General features: G+C 36.7%; 1 protein-coding gene across 4 annotated transcripts in view; it reads left to right on the top strand.

The window, feature by feature from the left end:
* The window catches only part of UGT2A1 (UDP glucuronosyltransferase family 2 member A1 complex locus), a 58,725-nt gene extending 41,688 nt beyond the window's left edge, over positions 1-17,037 (top strand). For 3 of the 4 annotated variants that reach the window (XM_010806162.4, XM_005208036.5, XM_005208038.5), the window contains 5 exons: positions 7,290-7,438; positions 10,211-10,342; positions 12,809-12,896; positions 13,295-13,514; positions 15,557-17,037. In XM_010806162.4, coding sequence (XP_010804464.1) covers positions 7,290-7,438; positions 10,211-10,342; positions 12,809-12,896; positions 13,295-13,514; positions 15,557-15,836 — 869 coding nt within the window. In that variant the 3' untranslated portion in view covers positions 15,837-17,037. 4 annotated transcript variants of the gene reach the window in all.
* Positions 17,038-21,858: the final 4,821 nt, after the last annotated feature.

Genomic DNA, 21,858 nt, shown 5'->3' with positions numbered 1-21,858 from the left:
TCTGGGGACACAGCTTTGAGTGTCTATTGCTTAGTCTGCATGTTACTGCAACTGCTGTCAGATGGTGGCTAGAAGGGGCTGAAACCAGGTCTGGAATCTTTATAGAATCTCTAGGTTGCAGATTAGAGTGACTCCCTCTGTGACCCTGAACCCTCAGGACTGCTGGTAGACTAGTTGTGAGGAGACTGGAATTCAGTACAGGAACCTTTCAGGACCCTGAGGTGCAGACAAGAGTGCTTCCTGCCTGGTTGCTCTGCCAGCTGGGCTACTTGAGGACTGTGGCTAGGACAGGGACAGCTCAATTACAGGGCCTTATCAGAATCCACAGTCAGACCAAGTTTGTCCAACTTGCCTCTGGGGATCCCACAGGGTTTGAGCCAGTTGTGGGCCACTTCAAGGTCTACAGCTGGGACAGAGGTCTGGATGTTTATTACTCAACATGGGGTGAGCATGGCTCCTCTTGATTTCCTTGGCATATGATGCTAGTAACAGAGCCAAAGAGAAACATACTGTAGCTGAGTTCTCAGGGGTACAGAACTTTTTGCCATGTCTGCAGCCTGGAACCCACTCTCTGGGTCAGTCGTCTGGTTGCAAGCCTCCCCTCTCAAAAGTCATTGTCTGTCTTGACAATCTCCTGTCTTAATCTCAGGGCTCCCACAAGACACATATGTCTATGAATAAATGCCAAATCATTGCTGTGGGGGGCAGGTGGGGGTACATGATGGATATCTTATTTGGTCATCCCATTCAAAATATCTGGAAGGATAACACCCTCTCTCCTAGTATCTCTTCTGGAAAATCTTGATAATTCTTAGCCCTTTGCTGTTCTAAATAGATTTCTAAAATTAAATGTGAAATTCTAAAAAAATTGTAAAGTTTCATGAATCTTGGGATTTTGAGATTTAGTGAGAAATACAAGGAATTACAGTGAGTCAGTGGGTAAAGAATCCTTCTGAAATGCAGGAGATGCAGGAGACAGGGGTTCTGTCTCTGAGTTGGGAAGATCCCCTGGAGGAGGGCATGACAACTCACTCCAGTATTTCACTCCAGTATTCTTGCCTGGAGAATCCCTTGGACAAAAGGGCCTGGCTGGCTACAGTCCATAGATTCACTTCATAACTGAAGTGACTGAGCATACAAGCATGCACAAGGAATCTGTAGATAAATTGGAGAGAATGAACAACTTTATGAATTTTGATTTTCCTATCAATGAACATAAGACCTCTATTTATTTTCTATAAAGGGTTTCAGCAAGACTTTATAATTCTGATCTGCATATTTTACGAATTTCTTTTAAAATTATTCAAAAATTATAAGTTGAAATATACAATTTAGTTAAACTTAATTCATACACAGAAATTGTAGTTGCCATTTCATCTTTTTTATATTATTGAAATAATCAAACTCTCACATTCATTCTAATAACAAAACTGTATATTCTCTTGGAATAAACAGAGTTTCAGGTTATCTAAAGAGACATTCAAGAGCAGAGACTCAGAACTGGAAATCACCACAGGAATTAGACCCAGGGTAGGAACATCTGAACTGTAATTAATGAGTTGCTGGAAATTTATTGTGGACAAACTTGAGAGCTTAAAAATCCAGTGGGTCCCCATCTTCAGGTTCAGTTCAGTTCAGTCACTCAGTCATGTCCAGCTCTTTGTGACCCTATGGATTGCAGCACGCCAGGCTTACCTATCACAAACTCCCAGAGTTTGCTCAAACTCATGTTCATTGAGTCGGTGAGGCCATGCAACCATCTCATCCTCTGTCATTCCCTTCTCCTCCTGCCTTCAATCTTTCACAGCATCAGGGTCTTTTCAAATGAATCAGTTCTTCGCATCAGGTGGCCAAAGTATTGGAGCTTCAGCTTCAGCATCGGTCCTTCCATATGAATATAAAGGACTGATTTTCTCTAGGATTGACTGGCTTGATGACCTTGCTGTCCAAGGGACTCTCAAGAATCTTCTCCAAACCTCAGTTCAAAAGCATCAATTCTTTGGCACTGAGCTTTCTTTATGGTCCAGCTCTCACATCCTTACATGACTACTGGAAAAGCCATAGCTTTGACTAGATGGACCTTTGTTGTCAAAGTAATGTCTCTGCTTTTTAATATGCTGTCTAGGTTGGTCATAGCTTTTCTTCCAAGGAGCAAGCATCTTTTAATTTCATGGCTGGAGTCACCACCGTCTGCAGTGATTTTGGAACCCAGGAAAATAAACTCTGTCACTGTTTCCATTGTTTCCCCAACTATTTGCTGGAAAAATAGTGATGGGACCAGATGCCATGATCTTTGTTTCTTGAATGTTGAGTTTTAAACCAGCTTTTTCATTCTCCTCTTTCACTTTCATCAAGAGGCTCTATAGTTCCTCTTCACTTTCTGCCATAAGGGTAGTGCAATCTGCGTATCTGAGGTTATTGATATTTCTCATGGCAATCTTGATTCCAGCTTGTGCTTCATCCAGCCCTGCATCTAGCATGATATACTCTGTATAGAAGTTAAATAAGCAGGGTGATGATATACAGCCTTGATGTACTCCTTTCCCGATGTGGAACCAGTCTGTTGTTCCATGTCCAGTTCTAACTGTTGCTTCTTGACCTGCATTCAGATTTCTCAGGAGGTGGTGGTCAGGTATTCCCATCTCTTAAAGAATTTTCTACTTTGTTGTAGTCCACACAGTCAAAGACTTTAGCATAGTCAATAAAGCAGAAGTAGACTTTGTTTTGAATTTTCTTGCTTTTTCAATGATCCAACAGATGCTGGTAATTTTATCTCTGGTTCTTCTGACTTTTCTAAATCCAGCTTGAACATCTGGAAGTTCTAGGTTCATATACTATTGAAGCCTAAGTTGGAGAATTTGCTAGTGTGTGAGATGAGTGCAATTGTGCAGTAGTTTGAACATTCCTGGCATTGCCTTTCTTTGGGATTGGAATGAAAACTGACCTTTTCCAGTCCTGTGGCCACTGCTGAGTTTTCCATATTTGCTGGCCTACTGAGTGCAGCACTTTCACAGTATCATCTTTTAGGATTTGAAATAGCTCACTGAAATTCCATCACCTCTACTAGCTCTGTTCTTAGTGATGCTTCCTAAGGCCCACTTGTCTTCGCACTCCAGGATGTTTGGCTATAGGTGAGTGACCACACCATCATGGTTATCTGGATCACAGAAGAACTATACAAAAAAAAGATCTTAATGACCTGATCATAGGGGAGTCCCCACAATATTGTGAGATTTCTTTCCAGGAGCTCAACCAATTTTTCATAATAAAAATCAAAGAAATAGCCCTTGTTTCCAGTTAGGGGAAGAGGAAAAGAATCATTTGGAAAGAAATCAGAGCCCTCTGTTCATCCTAACAAGGCTGTCCTCAGGGTAAACTAGTTAACTGGTGCACAATGTGCTAGGGATTATCAGAGCCTAACTGACCTGAGGCAAGAATACCTGACTCCAAGCCCCTCTAGACTACTGGATGGAAAAAGGATATACCCAACTTCAGACCATCCTGCCCCATATAAAGTGGGGGAAAAAACAGAGATAGTTTTGAAGAATACAGAGGCTTAGAGTCAATAAAATACTGAGACTAATCTTTGGACCATAGAATGCTTCTCTCCCCAACTCACCACCACCTTTCAAATACCTGTTTACAGTAGTCTCTTACCCAGTATATCATGTCTTGCTATCAAGTGAAAATTACAAGGAACATCAAAAGGCAAAAACACACTTTGAGTAGACAGAGCAATCATCAGAACCAGACATGGCAAGAATGCTGTAATTATCAAAACAAGGTTTGAAATCAATGTTGATTAATATGCTAAGGGATCCAATGGATAAAGTAGACAGTATGTAAGAATAGATGTTCTGTATAAGCAGAGAGATGCAAATCCTGAGAAAAACCAAAAAAGAAGAGATAAAAACATTGTAGCAGAAATGAATTCAAAGATAAAATTTTACTGACATACTTTATAGTCATTTCTAGAGGACAGAAGCTGAGGAATAATTTCTATCACATCCTATGAGAATAGTATGATCAAAATGTAAAAACTAGACAAGTACATTACAAGGGAAAAAAACTTGTTATATTTGTATAAAAAAGTTTATATAAATATCTGTTGTTAACATAGATGCAGAACCCTCAAAAAATGTTAGAAATTTCTGCTCTGTGAAAGACAATGTCAAGAGAAAGAAATACAAGGCACTGAATAGGAGACAATGTTTGCAAAAAACATGTCTGATAAAGAACCAAAATGTTTTTTAAAAACACTTATAACACCCCAAGAAGAAATCATGAAACCTGATTAAATAGTGGGACAAAGATAATAATGAACTGTATACAAAGATAGAAATTTGACAAATAAGTATATAAAAAATACTCCATGTAATTTTTTGGAAAGAGATGCAGATTATAATAATAATGAGATAACCACTGCACATCTATTAGAATGGCCAAAATGCAGATCACTGACAACTCCAAAAGCTCGAATTGTGGAACAGGAGCTCTTATTATTGCTAACAGGATCTAAAATGGTGCAGTCACTTGGGAAACACTTGGTGCTTTCTTATAAAAGTAAACAAATTCTTGGTATCACACTTCTTGGTATTTACTCAAAGGAACTGAAAACTTATGTTTACACAAAATGTGATGTTTATAGATATTTATAGAAATTTCATTCATAACTGCCCAAACTTTGAAGAAACCAAGTAGTAAATGAATAAACTGTGGCAGATCTAAAGAAGGAATATTATTCAGCTCTAAAAAATGAGTTATCAAGTCCCAGAAAAACATCAAACCATGGGAGCACCTTTAGTGCATACTATTAAGGAAAAATCCCAGGCTGAAAAGTCTATATACTGAATGATTCAAACTCTGACATTCTGTAAAGGCAAAACTATGGAGACAACAAAAAGATCAATGGTTGCCAGGATGTGGGATGAAAGTGGGGGATTAATATGCAGAGCACAGAATAATTTGGGAACAGTGAAAATACTCTGTATGATACCATAATGACTGATATATGTCTTTATTATTTGCCTAAGACAACCCAATTTATACTTGGTGTTAATTATTTTGTAAACCATGAACTTTGGGTGATTATAATCTTTCAGTGTGAGTTCATCAACTGTAACAAATGTACCATTCTATTGGAGATGTTGATAATGGGATAGTCTATGCAAGTGTGAAGACAAGCATATGTGGGAAATATCTCCACTTTTCTCTCAATTTTGCTATCATCTAAAATTGCTCTAAAAATAAAATATTAATTCATAGATTGTGATACAGAAATCATACATGTTAGTTTTCTCCCATGTCTTTAAAAAAATAAATAGTCTATGAAGCCTAATAAGGTTGTCTCTGGATTAATATCTACAGCTTGCATGAGTTACCACTGAGAGATTGGTACCTGTCTTCTGCTGAATACCTCAATCTGTCTCATCTACAATATGGCATTTTGTCATACATTTAGGCTCCCTCTAAGAATTCTTTGAAACTAAAAGGTATCTCAGTAGACTCGTCATGAAGGTTAAAATAATAGATTCAAACAGCAACAATATTTCCATGGTAGTTCAAATTTAGTGGCCATTGATCAATTATTTGTAAATTTTCTATTGTGTTTATAACTCAATTTGTGTAACAAAATAATAACAGAAAAAAAGATTGGTGGTAAATTTTAATTCCATATTTTTGTCTTATAGGTCTTCATCATAACATTTAGAATGTCTTAAGAAACTTACAACTTTTTCATACTTTAGCACATTTTGCTCTTGTGTTGATATGTATTCCATACTGTGCATAACTGCTTCAAATAGACAATTTTAGTATACTAAGTACTTTAGTATACTAAAATACTTTGAGTTATGTCTTTCAAAAATGTTTTGCACAATAATTTCTCCTAAGAACTTAGTAATCAAGACAGGATGTCACACACATGGAGCAACACATCTAAAAAACATAAGCATGTTTGTGGGGAAACTGTGATGCTTTGTTTTCATCCAGTCTTTGGCAATTTCAAGCGGAATGTCCTTGGAAATGGCTTTTTTATTATCAAGTTAAATCATTGCCTATATAACTTCAACTGAGCAAGTGAGCACGCACATGCACATAAGACTTCTGACATATATCCAAGCACTACAAAGTAGCAACAATTCTTTAAAAGGCTATTCAACCTGGAGTACATAAAAGCACCATTTCTGAATAGAATCTTTAAGAAAGGAACACTCTAGTCTGAATTTTTCTTTACTTAGATGCAACACATGTTTTTTGTGTATACAAATGATTGACTTAGTAATTTGCAAATACTAGTTCTTTACAAATCTCGTAAAATGAATATTTAGAATCTGTCCTTTTCATAAAACATCATTTCAAGGTGACACTCAAATGTGTGATACTAGTAATGCATGCATGTATAATCTGCATTCCAAAGGGGGTTGTATTAGGTTTAAGTTACTCAGGGATTTCCTATGGAGAAAATAATAGCAAATCAATGAGATCTGACTCAGCAAGACAAAGTAAATTGATACTGGTGGGATTCTTCAACAATGTGCGTGAACCCAAAACTGTAACAAGCGGAAAGGTAGAAAGATAGTCCTGAGTGGAAATTAGAAAACCCCTGAGAGCTGATTTGGTGTTTATGGTGGTTTAGTTGCTAAGTAATGTCTGACTCTTGTGACCCCATAGACTGTAGCCTCCCAGACTTCTCTGTCCATGGGATTTCCCAAGCAAGAATACTGCAGTGGGTTGTCATTTCCTTCTTTAGGGGGTCTTCCAGACCCAGGGATCAAACCCACAGCTCTAGTATTTGTCGGTGGATTCTTTACTGTTGAGTCATCAAAGAGGTCCTTTGTGTTAATAGGATGCAGCTAATCTGCCATCTGCCATTTAATTGGAGAGAAACCATGTGTATGAAATCCATCAGTACTTAGAGTCGTGGTTAAAATTTTTGATTGAATTTATTTCCTAAAAGAACTTATTTTTGTCAAAGAATTATATTTTTATTTGATTTTATTGAGTTTATTTTATTTTACATACTACTGTTCTTTTACTACCCAAACATTCTTTCTCCCTCCATCTCACTTCTCATACCTTCCTGTCTACTTTTCTATCTTCTTTCCTTTCTTCCTTCCTTCTCTTCCTCCATCTTTCATTAATATTTTAAATTTCACTTCCTTTTAACATCTAAATGTGATAAGTAATCAAGAGTTCCTTCATAGCACATCAGAAAATTAGTGGTGCAATTTTTTCCCAGCAAATATGTGTGCTAATAAGTTCAAGCCTACTTCTTTCATTTTCTCCAGGAAGACCCACTACACTATGTGAGACCATGGGGAAAGCGGAGATTTGGCTCATCAGGACATACTGGGATTTTGAATTTCCTCGTCCATACTTACCAAATTTTGAATTTGTAGGAGGATTGCATTGTAAACCGGCTAAACCATTACCTAAGGTAGGTCTATTACAGTGGAAAGCTCTTTCGTCCTTTATATAATACCCTGATTTTCCTCTAAAGCTTGCAGTATCAATGACAGAGATATGCTTGCTGCTGAATTACTTCAGTTTTCTACTTCAAATCTATTTTCAAAATCATAGGAGAAGTTTCTTATGAATAATTTTACCTTTTTTTACTTGAATACTTAATCAGAAGGATGAAATCTTCCAAGTGGCATGTTAAAAATATCAGTGTGTCCGTAGTACAGACATTGGGTTGAAAAACAGGAAGCTAGAACCTTGGCTATCACTAAGGAGACTGCTGCTGTCTTCCTAAGAAGCATGATGCAATTATAAATAGGGACATTTACTATGATCATTTGAGTGATAAAGATGCTTTCATAAAAGCTAAGTGTTGATAGAAGACATGGAACCAGACAGGGCTTCTTGGAGAGCAGTAGACTTTACTGAACTAGGAAAGAATTGATTGAAAAAAAATTTTTGAGATGACAATGATACATTCAATTTCAAATTCACTTTAAGAAGTCAAAGGAAATTTCAGGTGAAGATTTCTAAAAATCATCTGGTTAATACAAGATTTCAGTCTCAGCTGAGAACACTGGAAATAAATTTGGGAGTCATTAATGTAAATTAGAAATCATATAACTGAGAAACCAAAATGCTGAATTGGCTCTTTATAACTATGATACCAGGAATTTTTTGGGGGTAAAAAAGAAAATCATGCACCCATATTCCAATGTTAGAAAGAATTAATAAGGAGTGCCAGAAATATCAGAAGAAAACAATATTTAGAAGCATAAAAAGAGAATAGTAGGTAAACAAAGTAAGAATACTGTACTTGACTATATTCATCAATAGGCAGTGAAGAGACAGATATTTATTTGCTTGTGTTGTAGGTAAATGAGCATACTCTTTGTACAAGAGGGCAGGTTAAATGATGTTCCCATAAGAGTTCTTGATTTCTCTTTAGGGGAAGATGGATACTGAAGTTTAAAATTTCACTTCTGGATTGTGAATATGTGTTTCACGCCAATAGGTTATAGCTAAAAACAAGCTCCATTGAGTGTTATTACTGGAGATAAGAAACCAATATCTAAAATAAATAAAGGTACAGAAAGATGCATGACATATTCCATGGCTCACTTGCCACATCATTGTGTTTATCATTCCACTCCCACTTTTCACATGCAGGCGATTTCAGAAAAATGGCTCAGACATGTTTCATAAGAGGGGAAATGTATTCCATTCCAAAACTCAGTTATTAATATAGATATTTCAGAAATATGAATACCAATCATGGCTTATCTTTCTCATGAAAGAATTATGCCAATCACTGGACACGCAAAATAGAAAAGCAATGAAATTAAACTAAGAAACCAAATCAAACAGATAAGTGTATAATTCTTATACACAGGTATGTGTGTCTATGCCTTTGTGTGTGTGTGTGTGTGTATGTGTGTGTGTGTGTGTGTGTGTGTGATGTTTTTTTATTCAATCACTGTCTATGTAGGGAGATGAATCATAGAGATAAAACACCAATTCCTAGGACATCAGGTATTCTCTTAATTTTAACTGAGCTAAAAAGAGTGATCTGCTTTTGTTTATGGCATTGTCCTTCCCTTGGTAATTTTACTAGCCTTTAACTGAGAAACACCAGTGACTGTAGGATAACCATGAATAGTTACAAAGAGATGACAGGTCTCTAGAAGGTGACATTCACATAGATAATGAGGAACCTCAATCCCAGACTTTGCTGTCCCCAATTTGCACAACTTCCCAGGTGATGCTAGAGGTAAAGAACCCACCTGCCAATGCAGGAGACCAGGTAAGAAATGTGAGTTTGATCCCTGGAGGATGAAATGGCACCATGGTGGGCTCTAGTCCATGAGGTCGCAAAGAGTTGGACATGACTGGAGCAACTTAGCATCCAAGTGATCATCAGGAGAATTTTATTTGCAGAGAAATGTATAATTTACTTCTGTTCTAAGACTCACATTTTGGGCACATTGTTAGTGTCACACTCTTGTGAAACAGAAGCACTGTGTCATAAGTGTTATAATGACTGTAACAGGAATTTCACTCCATTATCTTTTTTCAAATATATTACTATATATAGCAGTTGTTTAAAATCATTTTAGCCCTACTAAACAGGGAAATAATAAACATGAGGAAAATATCCTAAATGCCTAACAGGAAGCTAGATAAAGTTATTCAAAAGGTATTGACTGTAAACTGGGATGCTAAAAATTTTAAAAGCCTAATTCAGAATCCTTCTTCAGGCTTTCTTCCAAAGAATATTTTTACAAGTTTGCAGACAGGTCTGTTGGTTCATAAAATTAAACTTTGGGAGTAATAGTTCCATGTACCATGAGAACATCTACCTTTTATCACCTATTAATTTTGTATAATGGTTTGGTTTCATGTTTTTATTGTGTAATCACCCATTGTATATTTAGCCCATCATTTCAGAAATACATTTCCTCCTAACAAGACTAGATGGTTCTATATGGCAGAAGACAGAACCAATCTAACAATGTCCCTCACACATCTCTTGAGTCTTCCAATTTAGAAGTGTAAGAGAGTCTTTTCCCCTCTGTGATTGGCACTTATGTAATAAACATAATTTTGTTGATGTGTTCAGTTGTTCAGTCACATCTGACTCTGCAACCGCATGGACTGCACTTCTCTGTCCTTCACTCTCTCCCAGAGTTTGCCCAAACTCATGTTCATTGAATTAATAGTGCAATAAAATATAATCTTATCCCTGCAGGAAATGGAAGAATTTGTCCAAAGTTCAGGTGAAGATGGTATTGTGGTATTTTCTCTGGGGTCAATGGTCAAAAATCTCACAGAAGAAAAAGCCAATCGCATTGCCTCAGCTCTTGCCCAGATTCCACAAAAGGTTAGTATAAACTCCAATCCTGGTGAGCAGAGTCACTTTGCAATTGTAGAGAGTGGGTGGCTTTTAGTATTCTTTCCAGATAAAAGTTGTAACTCGTCCTTCATGAAACAAAACTGGCACCACCTTTAAGTAAAAATGTTTCAAAAGATTCAGATGTATTTGGGACACACTTTACCACTTTCTTACTGAACCTTCACATTACTATGAAAATACATCTTTTCATGAAGTCATTTATTTTCAATGAAATAGAGATGAAATGTTAACATTCTAGTAATTTTTTCATACCAGAACTTATTAAATGCCATATACTCTGCAACATCTTTTATACACATAATCTTATTTAATTCTTAGATTGCCCATTATGAGGTAGCAGTTTCCACTGGTCACATAGACATCCTAGGAAACTGAGGCTTATAGGGGTGAAATAATATGCTGAGGATCACACAATGAGTATATGGTAGTATTATGTCTGTTGGACTCCAGGGAGCACAGCTTTAACCTCTCTGTTATTCTGCTGGCCATACTGTTCAATCCAGAAAAATGAATACACCATCCCAACCATGGTCTTTCAAAGAGGACAGGAAAGATTCCTTGAAAGATCTGAGAACCAAGTCACCTTAGTAATGGGGAAAAAACCCAGAAAGTTCAGTTCCATCTTCAAGGAGCATACAGCCAAATAAAGAGACTAGATCAACATACATACTAATGGGAGAGTGGCCCAGACAGATGAAACTGACTGTCTAGATATGTACTCATTTATTTAGACAGCTATACCTCAGTCAGTTGGTACACGTACCCTATTGCCTTCAGTTCAGTTCAGTTGCTCAGTCATGTCCAACTCCTTGTGACCCCATGGTCTGCAGCATTCCAGGCCTCCCTGTCCATCACCAACTCCTAGAGTTTCCTCAAAGTAATGTCTGTTGAGTCGGTGATGCCATCCAACCATCTCATCCTCTGTCGTCCCCTCCTCCTCCTGCCTTTAATCTTTCCTAGCACCAGGGTCTTTTCCAGTGAGTCAGCTCTTCGCATCAGGTGGTCAAAGTACTGGAGTTTCAGCTTCAGCATCTCAGTTCTTCCAAATGAATATTCAGGGCTGATTTCCTTTAAGATGGACTGGTTGGATCTCCTTCAAGTCCAAGGGATTCTCAAGAGTCTTCTCCATCACCACAGTTCAAGAACATCAATTCTTTGGCACTCAGCTTTCTTTATGGTCCAGCTCTCACATCCATACATGACTACTGGAAAAACCATAGCTTTGACTAGATGTACATTTGTTGGCAAAGTAATGTCTCTGCTTTTTAATATGCTGTCTAGGTTGGTCATAGCTTTTCTTCCAAGGAGCAAGTGTCTTTTAATTTCATGGCTACAGTCACCATCTTCAGTGATTTTGGAGCCCAAAGAAATAAAAGTCTGTCACTGAGTTCACTGTTTTTCCATCTATTTGCCATGAAGTTATAGGACCAGATGCCATGATCTTAGTTTTCTGAATGTTGAGGTTTAAGTCAACTTTTTCACTCTCCTCTTTCAATTTCATCAAGAGGCTCTTTAGTTCTTCTTCATTTTCTGCCATAAGGGTGGTATCCTCTGCATATCTGAGGTTATTGATATTTCTCCCGGCAATCTTGATTCCAGCTTGTGCTTTATCCAGCCCAGTGTTTCTCACGATGTACTCTGCATATAAGTTAAATAAGCAAGGTGACAATATACAGACTTGATGTACTCTTTTCCCTATTTGGAACCAGTCTGTTGCTCCATGTCCCGTTCTAACTGTTGCTTCCTGACCTGCATACAGATTTCTCAAGTGGCAGGTCAGTTGGTCTGGTATTCCCATCTCTTGAAGAATTTTCCAGATTTGTGGTGATCCACACAGTCAAAGGCTTTGGTATAGTCAATAAAGCAGAAGTAAATGTTTTTCTGGAACTCTCTTGCTTTTTTGATAATCCAGCGGATGTTGGCAATTTGATCTCTGGTTTCTCTGCCTTTTCCAAATCCAGATTGAACACCTGGAAGTTCGTGTGGTACTGTTGAAGCCTGGATTGGAGAATTTTGAGCATTAATTTACTAGTGTATGAGATGATCTAGTTCTCTTAAATTAAAAAAAAAAAAACTTACAAATTATTTTAATTTACCCTTTCAGAATATCAAGTGGTATTTGCTGTTTTCAGATTTTGGTATAGACTTTTTCTTGAAAAACTTTCTTCACAATATTTTTTGGTTTTGATTTTTAAGTTAAAGTTAACTGCTGTAAAAGGTACACATGAACATGTCCATTGTTTGAAACTTTTAATAAACTTCTGTTTACTTCATATAACATCTCAGCACAGGCTTTCAAATAGCAAAACAAAGAAACAAAAAAACTGGTATGGACTATATGATTTCTAAATAGCTCTATAGCCTTAAAATGCCTTAATTTTGTTTGTTTGTTTGTTTGTTTTTACTTCACAACTAAAGCACTGTCTTCCACAGGTTTTATGGAGATACAAAGGAAAGAAACCTGCCACGTTAGGAGCCAATACTCGGCTCTATGATTGGATACCACAGAATGATCTTCTTGGTAAGACCAAGGAAATTCAATAAACAAGTGAAATATTTAAATTTCCACATTTTACTTGCACTTTTGAAGCAAATATAATTAAAGAATTGGTCATTTATTTTAGATTGATACTTCCTCTGATTCTCAAAAGGGGATCTTCATTTTAAGACTCTCATCATTCTTTAAATTTCAATCTCAGTTCAGCTATTACCTCTTCAATAAGTCTTTCCAGACAATGCAAAGGGGATTAATTTTGCCTTTTTCAGGGGTCATGGTATTTTTGAGGTAGAAATTACCCATGTTTTCAGCTTTCATAGAAAATATTGCTTTCTTCATTGAGTTATCCAAGAGTTTTTACCCCATGTTTTTCTGAAATTCTGTTAATGTTTCACCCACATCTCATCTAATCTCCTATCTAGGTCATCCCAAAGCAAAAGCATTTATCACTCATGGTGGAACCAATGGGATCTATGAAGCTATCTATCATGGGGTGCCTATGGTGGGAGTCCCAATGTTTGCTGATCAGCCTGACAACATTGCTCACATGAAGGCCAAAGGAGCAGCTGTGGAAGTGAATATAAACACAATGACAAGTGCAGATTTGCTCAATGCCTTGAGAACAGTCATTAATGAACCTTCGTAAGTACTACTATTTTATTTTATTGTGTGTGTGTGTGTGTGTGTGTGTGTGTGTGTGTGTGTGTATTTGGCTGTACTGGGTCTTCATTGCCTCTCACAAACTCAGTAGTTGTGGTCTGCAGGTTTAGTTGCCCTACAGTACTACCACTTTTAAAGGCTTATCTTTAATTATTTTACCTGTGATACTCAAAAATGTCCAATGTTTCATGCATTTTAAACTAGTGTATTTTCAAATATAAATAACAACTGCAACATTATCATATGAGAACCATTTTATTACTTCCTCTCCCAAACTGCTGAAGCTATTGGCTGAAATTGTAAAACAAAACCAAGATTTCAAATATTCTATTAGTGCTTTCTCAAAAAAAATAATGCTGGTGATTATGTAAATTGTCAGATCTTTTCCTGGACAATCTGCTTATGGACTTCCTAGTAGGTATTTTCTCTCAGTATAGGGTTATTTACAATCTTGATCTGGAGTAATTTCAAAACTATAATTCACACAAGGCCAATATACGTTCTTGGAAAAATGAGGCAATTCATTTACAACTGACTTATTCCATCTTTTTTATATGTTTGTGTTTTACCACATTCTGTAAAGAATGTATTTCTTCCACTCCCTTCCTCATAACTCTTAACATGGTATGTGACCAGCAAAGTTCATGTCACAGCAAGAATTAACATTTTTTTAACATACCTGTGGCTTTTCGTTCATTTAGCATGTGACATGCATCCTATACTTACTTTTTTCTTCAACTGGAAGGAGATTTTTTTAATACTCAGATAATGAACAGAAGATTACTATATAGATTATTAAAAATTGCTCCTAAAAACTAATCAGAAAAAATAAAAATCTAGTAGAAAAATAAGGAAAAGTTTGAACAAGAATTTTGCAGAAAAGGAAATATGAATTGGTTATAAGCATTTGTTCATTAAAACCTCATCCCTAAATAGATAAAGTCAAATTAAAACCAAGAGATAATATTTTATACTTACCAGATTGAAAAAAATAAAGAAATTAAGAAATCTGGCAAAACTATTGACCAGAATGTGGAACAACTGAAATCCTCAGAAACTTGTCTTAAAATTATAAATTGATATAACCATCTTGGAAGATGATTTGGCGTTAGCTAGTAGTAGCTCAGATGGTAAAGCATCTGCCTGCAATGCAGGAGACCTGGGTTCGATCCTTGGGTCAGGAAAATGCCTTGAAGAAGGAAATGGCAACTCACTCCAATATTCTTGGCCTGGAGAAGCCCATGGGCAGAGGAGTCTTGTGGGCTACAGTCCATGGGGTCACAGAGTCAGACACGACTGAGCAACTCACACACACAGTGACCTCAAAGTCATGAACAATGTGAAATTCCACTTCTAGGGAAACTCTTGCCTTTGCTTTGTGAGCTTGAACATGCCACAAGTGTACAGAGGAACATGGTCTATAATAGAAAAAGAAACTGAAATAACCCACTGTCTATCAACAGGGCTGCTGAGTAAATCATGGGGTATATATCTAATGCAATACTACACAGTAGTAAAAAATAAACCATGAATAAACCATCAATACAGACAAATTTCACATACAATATTGAGCAAGAAAAGCAACTTCTTAAAAATACATATTAGATGATATTTCTTATTTAAAGTTCAAAAGCATGGAAACTAAATGCAAACAGGGTAAAACTACAAAGCAGTGTGTGGCAATAATAAACATGCATTCAGTCTTTACCTCCATGGAAAAGAGAGAAATGTGTTTGGAAAGGAATCTTCAGGGTAATACTTTTAATTAATTATTCTTTCTACCTTATGTATACATGTATCCTGTTAAGTACAGGATAAATTTAATTTTTAAAAAATATTGAAAATTGTATGTGTAAAGTTCTTTTAGCTCTGAAGGGAGGAATCCTCCTAACAGACGGTAATGTATAAATTAGAGTCATGACTGTAGAGAATAAAGCTTTAGGATAAAAGCTATGAAATATTGCTATACTTACCTTAAATGAAAACAAAACTCTATATATAATTTCCATGTTTTTGCCTACCAGTTATAAAGAGAATGCTATGAGGCTAAAAAGGATTCACCATGATCAGCCTGTAAAGCCCCTGGACCGAGCAGTCTTCTGGATCGAATTTGTCATGCGCCACAAAGGAGCCAAGCACCTGAGGCCAGCCGCCCACAACCTCACCTGGTACCAGTACCACTCTCTGGATGTGATTGGGTTCCTGCTGGCCTGTGTGGCAACAGCTGTATTCTTGGTCACAAGATGCTGTCTGTTTTCTTGTCGAAAATTTGGTAAAACAGGAAAGAAGAAAAAAAGAGAATAGATCTTTCTAAGTTTGCCAAAGGCTTGCATGGGCACTTCTGTTCATTCTAGCCACAATGACCATAAATATATCTTCATCTTATTTCCAGAATTCCATTCGTCTCTACCTTAACATAGATATAAATTCTAGAATTCAACAACAGCATTAACCATGGGGATGTTCCATTCTTTCTTTATCTTTTCCCATCTGGCTTTACTCTCTTCCTCAAACATTCCTAAGAAAGGTACACAAATAATTTTATGTTTGTCTATTCATAGTATCAAGCTTCCGTGGTGGCTCAGAAGGTAAAGAATCTGCCTGCAGTGCAGGAGACCTGGGTTTGATCCCTGGACTGGGAAGATCCCTGGACTGGGAAGATCCCCTGGAGAAGGGAATGGCAACCCACTCCATTATTCTTGCCTGGAGAATTCCTTGGACAGAGGAGCCTGGTAGGCCAGATACAGTCCATGGAGTTGCAAAGAGTTGGACATGACTGAGTGACTAACACTTTCACTTTCATTCATAATATTAATTTTTTCTTTATTTTTAACTTTAAGTTATATGCTGACTGACAATATATTGAATCCTGTGGAAAACATAATGTACTTACACAAATGTAAGTAAGAGCTGATAGATGCAGAGAACACAAAGAATAAAATTCACAATATTTGCTAGAACATACGAATTAGAAAACCATCATAGGATACTAGTCTATTACAAGAAGAGTAATGATTTTATTTGTCATAAAAGACTTTCTGCTTGCCAAGTGTTACTGAGGTCAGAGCATGATTTGATAATAACTGTGATGGCATATCACACCAGGGACAGTGAAAATCTACAGATTTTCATTAAACACATAGATAACCATACCTACATTCCTGACTTTAGTCAGAAAATATTCTTGTGTACCATTTTGTACAAGAGACTGAACACTGCCTTCAAGCAAGAGATCTACTGAATTATTGGTTATTTTTTCTCAAGGGCAGAGAATGTCAGCAGTATGTTAAGGAAGAAGAGATAATTTTTAGAAAAAATAGCAAGAAATATAGAAAACATTTTAATAATTTTATGAAAATTGTAACTTATAGTACAATGGATAATCTTGAAGTTAAGGTCCAATTCATTATATTTAAAAATTGTTAATGCTCATAATCTATAGCCACTATAATCAAAAGTGTCATTTTATGTCAAAAAATAAATATTTACTTGATTGATACAATTATTATAATAGTTTTCAGTCTCTATTTTCAATAAATTTAAATTTATCAATTAATTGTTCAAGGATATGAGATGTTAACAAACCTATTCAACCAAGGATTGTTGTTGTTGTTTGTTGCTAAGTCATGTCCAACTCTTTTGCAATCCGATGGACCATAGCCTTCCAGGTTCCTCTGTCCATGGAATTTTCCAAGCAAGAATATTGGAATGGGGTGGGATTTCTTTCTCCAGGGCATCTTCTTGACCCAAGTATTGAACCCAAGTCTCCTGCCTTGTAGGCAGATTCTTTACCACTGAGCCACCAGGGAAGCCCCTCAACCAACTATACGCTGTAGTAAATATGTATCAATGCAAAGCACTAAAGAGGAATAGTTATATTGGATTCAGCTTTGCATTAATTTAACAAATGCATTAAAGATTTTACTTTCTTTATCCATTATAAACTTAATGACACATTTAATTGAAGTTTTAATTTCAATATTTGATATATTACTGAAAAAAATAAATGGCATCCACAGGCTTACTGAACTTTTAAAAACTCTTATTTATTTTAATATGGTATATCGAAAATGAATTCCAATTTAAAAATAATTATATCACTGAAGTATTTCCTCTTGAATATGGGGCCTCCCAGGTGGTATAGTGGTAAAAATCTGCCTGCTACTTCAGGAGATATAAGAGATGTGATTTCCATCCTTGGGTCGAGAAGATCCCTGGAGTAGGAAGTGGCAACCTGCTCCAACATTCTTGCTTAGGAAATCCCATGGACAGAGGAGCCTGGTGGGTTACAGTCCATGAGGTCGTGAAGAGTTGGATGTGAGTGAGCACACGTGCACACACACTCAAAAATGTACAATACTGAAAATGAAAATAAATTCTACAGATTTATTGTGAAGGATAAATATGTATTTGTTAAATGTTATCTTTCTAAAAAGGCGAGTCATCCTGATATGTTTTGGCTTTAACAATCATGTTTTGAGAACAGATATTTGTTTGCTCTATTCTCAATTTATTTTTGCTAATTAGAATGTAGCAAATAGTTTAGGTCTCATGAGAGCTGGGCTGGCCATTCCTGACCAGCTGACCATGAACACTATCTAAGTGCAAGCACCCATTTGGTTTCTGAGATTGGACACCCATTACATACAGGACTAACTTCAGCTCCAGAGCTGCTGCTTGCCTGATAGCTCCCTTTCTGACCCTAGTTATCTATAGGTTTCTTCCTTTGCCTGAGAATCTCACTAATCTCTTAGAATGTTACTGCTATCTTTAGTGAGAATTGAAACTATGGAGGAAGAAACAGATGGTCAAAGATATAGAAATGGAAGCAAAAAGCAATTGCTGAAGACGTGGTCTCAAGCCAGGAAAAGAATGATGATGAAATATAATTACTATCTTCCCCCATTGCCTAAATACAGCTAGAAGCTACAGAGTAGAGGAATTCAATTAATACAGTGTACAGATGTGAGCATCCTGAGATATAAAATTTGAAAATAAAATTGAGGATATTAGGTCTGGGGAGATAAGTGAAGAATAAAGCATTCCAGGATCACCATTATGAGCAGATTCAGAGGAAGCTTTGAAGCAAGAATAAGGAAGAATGACTAGTTATTAGGAACAAAACTGGGGGTTCTTTCTTAGAAAACCAGGAGAGGATGATGCTTCAAGAATGAAGGGATGAACAATTATGAAATAAACATTCTAATTGATGCATGGTATAAAACCAAGGAACTTGTTAAAATCCATTAATTTCAAAATAAACATGAATTATCAAGAAAGAGACCAATGCATCCAATTTTACAGATACAATCATTTACTTAAAATTTTAAAAATTATTAATTGAATAATCATGAGAAGTAATAACAGCTCAATAAAATGAACAGCTCTGAAAAATTATATGAGTATTACAATTCATTGAATATATTTTCTTCAGCTGTTTTGTTTGGTGATTTATGTACATTTCTCTAGTACTTACAACCCTCTCATACAGACATGTTCAATTTATTAGAATGAGTAAGAAAGTCATATGCATTTAATATAACTTTGTGGAAATATATTAATTTAAAACAGTAAGTGAAAAAGAGGATGTTTAAATATAACTATACATATTTATTTACATGTTTGCTTGATATGTACTCAAAATTATGCATGCTAATACAGGGCTTCTCCATAGCTCAGCTGGTAAAGAATCCACCTGTAATGCAGGAGACCCTGGTTCAATTCCTGGGCTGGGAAGATCCCCTCGAGTAGGCTATGGCAACCCACTCCAGTTTCTTGCCTGGAGAATCCCCATGGACAGAGGAGCCTGGCAGGTTACAGTCCATGGGGTTGCAAAGAGTTGAACATAACTGAGCAACTAAACACAGCACATATATGCTAATGACAACTACTAGAAAGAAGCTTGAAATCTGATATTTCATTCACCCATTTATTCAAGCAGATATTTTTAGAGAAAATATGGAAACTTTTTGGAGACTCAGTGTGCTCTTTTAGGGGATGTAATAGTTAACAAGATAAACACTGTATTTTTCTTTATGAAAAATTACTGTCTGACAAGGACTTTTAATGGGCACATACTATAATCTCCATTGCTGATAAATAAATAGGAATAGTCATGTTCATAGTAGACAAATGCAGAAAGATATGGCAATTTTCCAGACAAAGAACAAAGGAAAGACTCATAACTTTGAGAAAGCATGGATATGAAAATAATTTAAAAAGTTTATTAAAAATAATTTAATAACTTTATTAATAAAGTTTATTATTTATACACCATAGGATTTTACTTTCACCACCAAACACATCCACAACAGGGCTTCATTTCCGCTTTGGCTCAGCCTCTTTATTCTTTCTGGGGCCATTTCTCCACTCTTCTCCCCTGGCATATTGGACACCTACCAACGTTGGGAGTTCATCTTTCAGTTTCGTATCTTACTGCCATTTCATACTTTCATAGGATTTTCAAGGCAGGAATGCCATTCCCTTCATCAGTGGACAGCATTTTGCCAGAACTCTTCACCATGACCCATCTGTCTTGGGTGACCCTATACAGCATGGCTCATAATTTCATTGAGTTACATAAGGCTGTGACCTCTGTGATCATTTTTATTAGATTTCTGTGGTTTCCATTCTCTCTGTCCTCTGATGGATGAGGATGAGAGGCTTGTGCAAGCTTCCTAATGGGAGAGGCTCTCATAGTCAACAAGAGTCCAAAATTCAGTACTCGAGCACAATCTCAAAAATGACAGAATGATCTCAATTCATTTCCAAGGCAAACCATTCAACATCACCGTAAACCAAGTCTATGCCACAACCACAAATGCTGAAGAAGCTGAAGTTGAACGGTTCTAGGAAGACTGACAAGACCTTCGAGAACTAACACTAAAAAAATATGTCCTTTTCATTACAGGAGACTGGAGTGCAAAAGTAGGAAGCCAAGCGATACCTGGAATGAGACAAGTTAGGTCTTGGTGTACAAAATGAAGCAAGGAAAAAGATAACAGAATTTTGCCAAGAGAACACATTGGTCATATCTAACACTCTCTTACAACAACATGAGACAATTTTAAACATGGACATCACCAGATGGTCAGTACCAAAATCAGATTGATTATATTCTTCACAACCAAAGATGGAAAAGCTCTATACAGTCAGCAAAAACAACACCCAGAGCTGAATGTGGCTCAGGTCATGAGCTCCTTATTGCACAATTCAGACTTAAATTGAAGAAAGTAGGGAAAACCACTATGCCATTCAGATATGACCTAAATAAAATTCTTTATGATTATACAGTGGAATGAACAAATGGTTTCAAAGGAACAGATAGGACAGACAGAGTGTCTAAAGAACTATGGATGGAGGTTCATAACATTGTTCACTAGGCAGTGATTAAAACCATCCCTGAGAAAAAGAAAGGCAACAAGTCAAAATGGTTTTCTGAGGAGGCCTTACAAATAGCTGAGAAAAGAAGAGAAGATAAAGGCAAAGGAGAAAAGGAAAGATATACCCATCTGAATGCAGTAGCTCCTCTCGGCCACCGCCCCTGACCTTGAAAGTGGGGTAACTCCTCTCCTCTGCTCCTGTGCTGTTGCAGCCACTGCACTGCTGAATCAAGGAATCAGCGAACTAAGATGGACTGAAATAGGTGAATTTAACTCAGATGACAATTATATCCTTTATTTTGGTCAGGAATCCCTTAGAAGAAATGGAGTAGCCATCATAGTCAACAAAAGAGTCCAAAATGCAATACTTGGATGCAATCTCAAAAATGACAGAATGATCTCTATTTGTTTCCAAGGCAAACCATTCAATATCATGGTAATCTAAGCCTATGCCCCAACCAGTAATGCTGAAGAAGCTGAAGTTGAATGGGTCTGGGAAGATCTACAAGAACTTCTAGAACTAACACCCAAAAAAGATGTCCTTTTCATTACAGGGGACTGGAATGCAAAAGTGGGAAGTCAAGAAACACCTGGAGTAACAGGCAAATTTGGACTTGGAGTATGGAATGAAGCAGGGCAAAGGCTAATAGAGTTTTGCCAAGAAAAGGCACTGGTCATAGCAAACACCCTCTTCCAACAACACAAGAGAAGACTCTACACATGGACATCACCAGATGGTCAACACCAAAATCAGACTGATTATATTCTTTGCAGCCAAAGATGGAGAAGCTCTATACAGTCAGCAAAAACAAGACCGGGAGCTGACTGTGGCTCAGATCATGAACTCCTTATTGCCAAATTCAGACTGTAATTGAAGAAAGTAGGGAAAACCACTAGAGCATTCAGGTATGACCAAAATCAAATCCCTTATGATTATACAATGG

The sequence above is a fragment of the Bos taurus genome, chromosome 6 (assembly GCF_002263795.3).
Source record: "Bos taurus isolate L1 Dominette 01449 registration number 42190680 breed Hereford chromosome 6, ARS-UCD2.0, whole genome shotgun sequence".
Classification (NCBI taxonomy): Eukaryota; Metazoa; Chordata; class Mammalia; order Artiodactyla; family Bovidae; genus Bos; species Bos taurus.
This window is presented reverse-complemented; position numbering and strand designations above follow the sequence as displayed.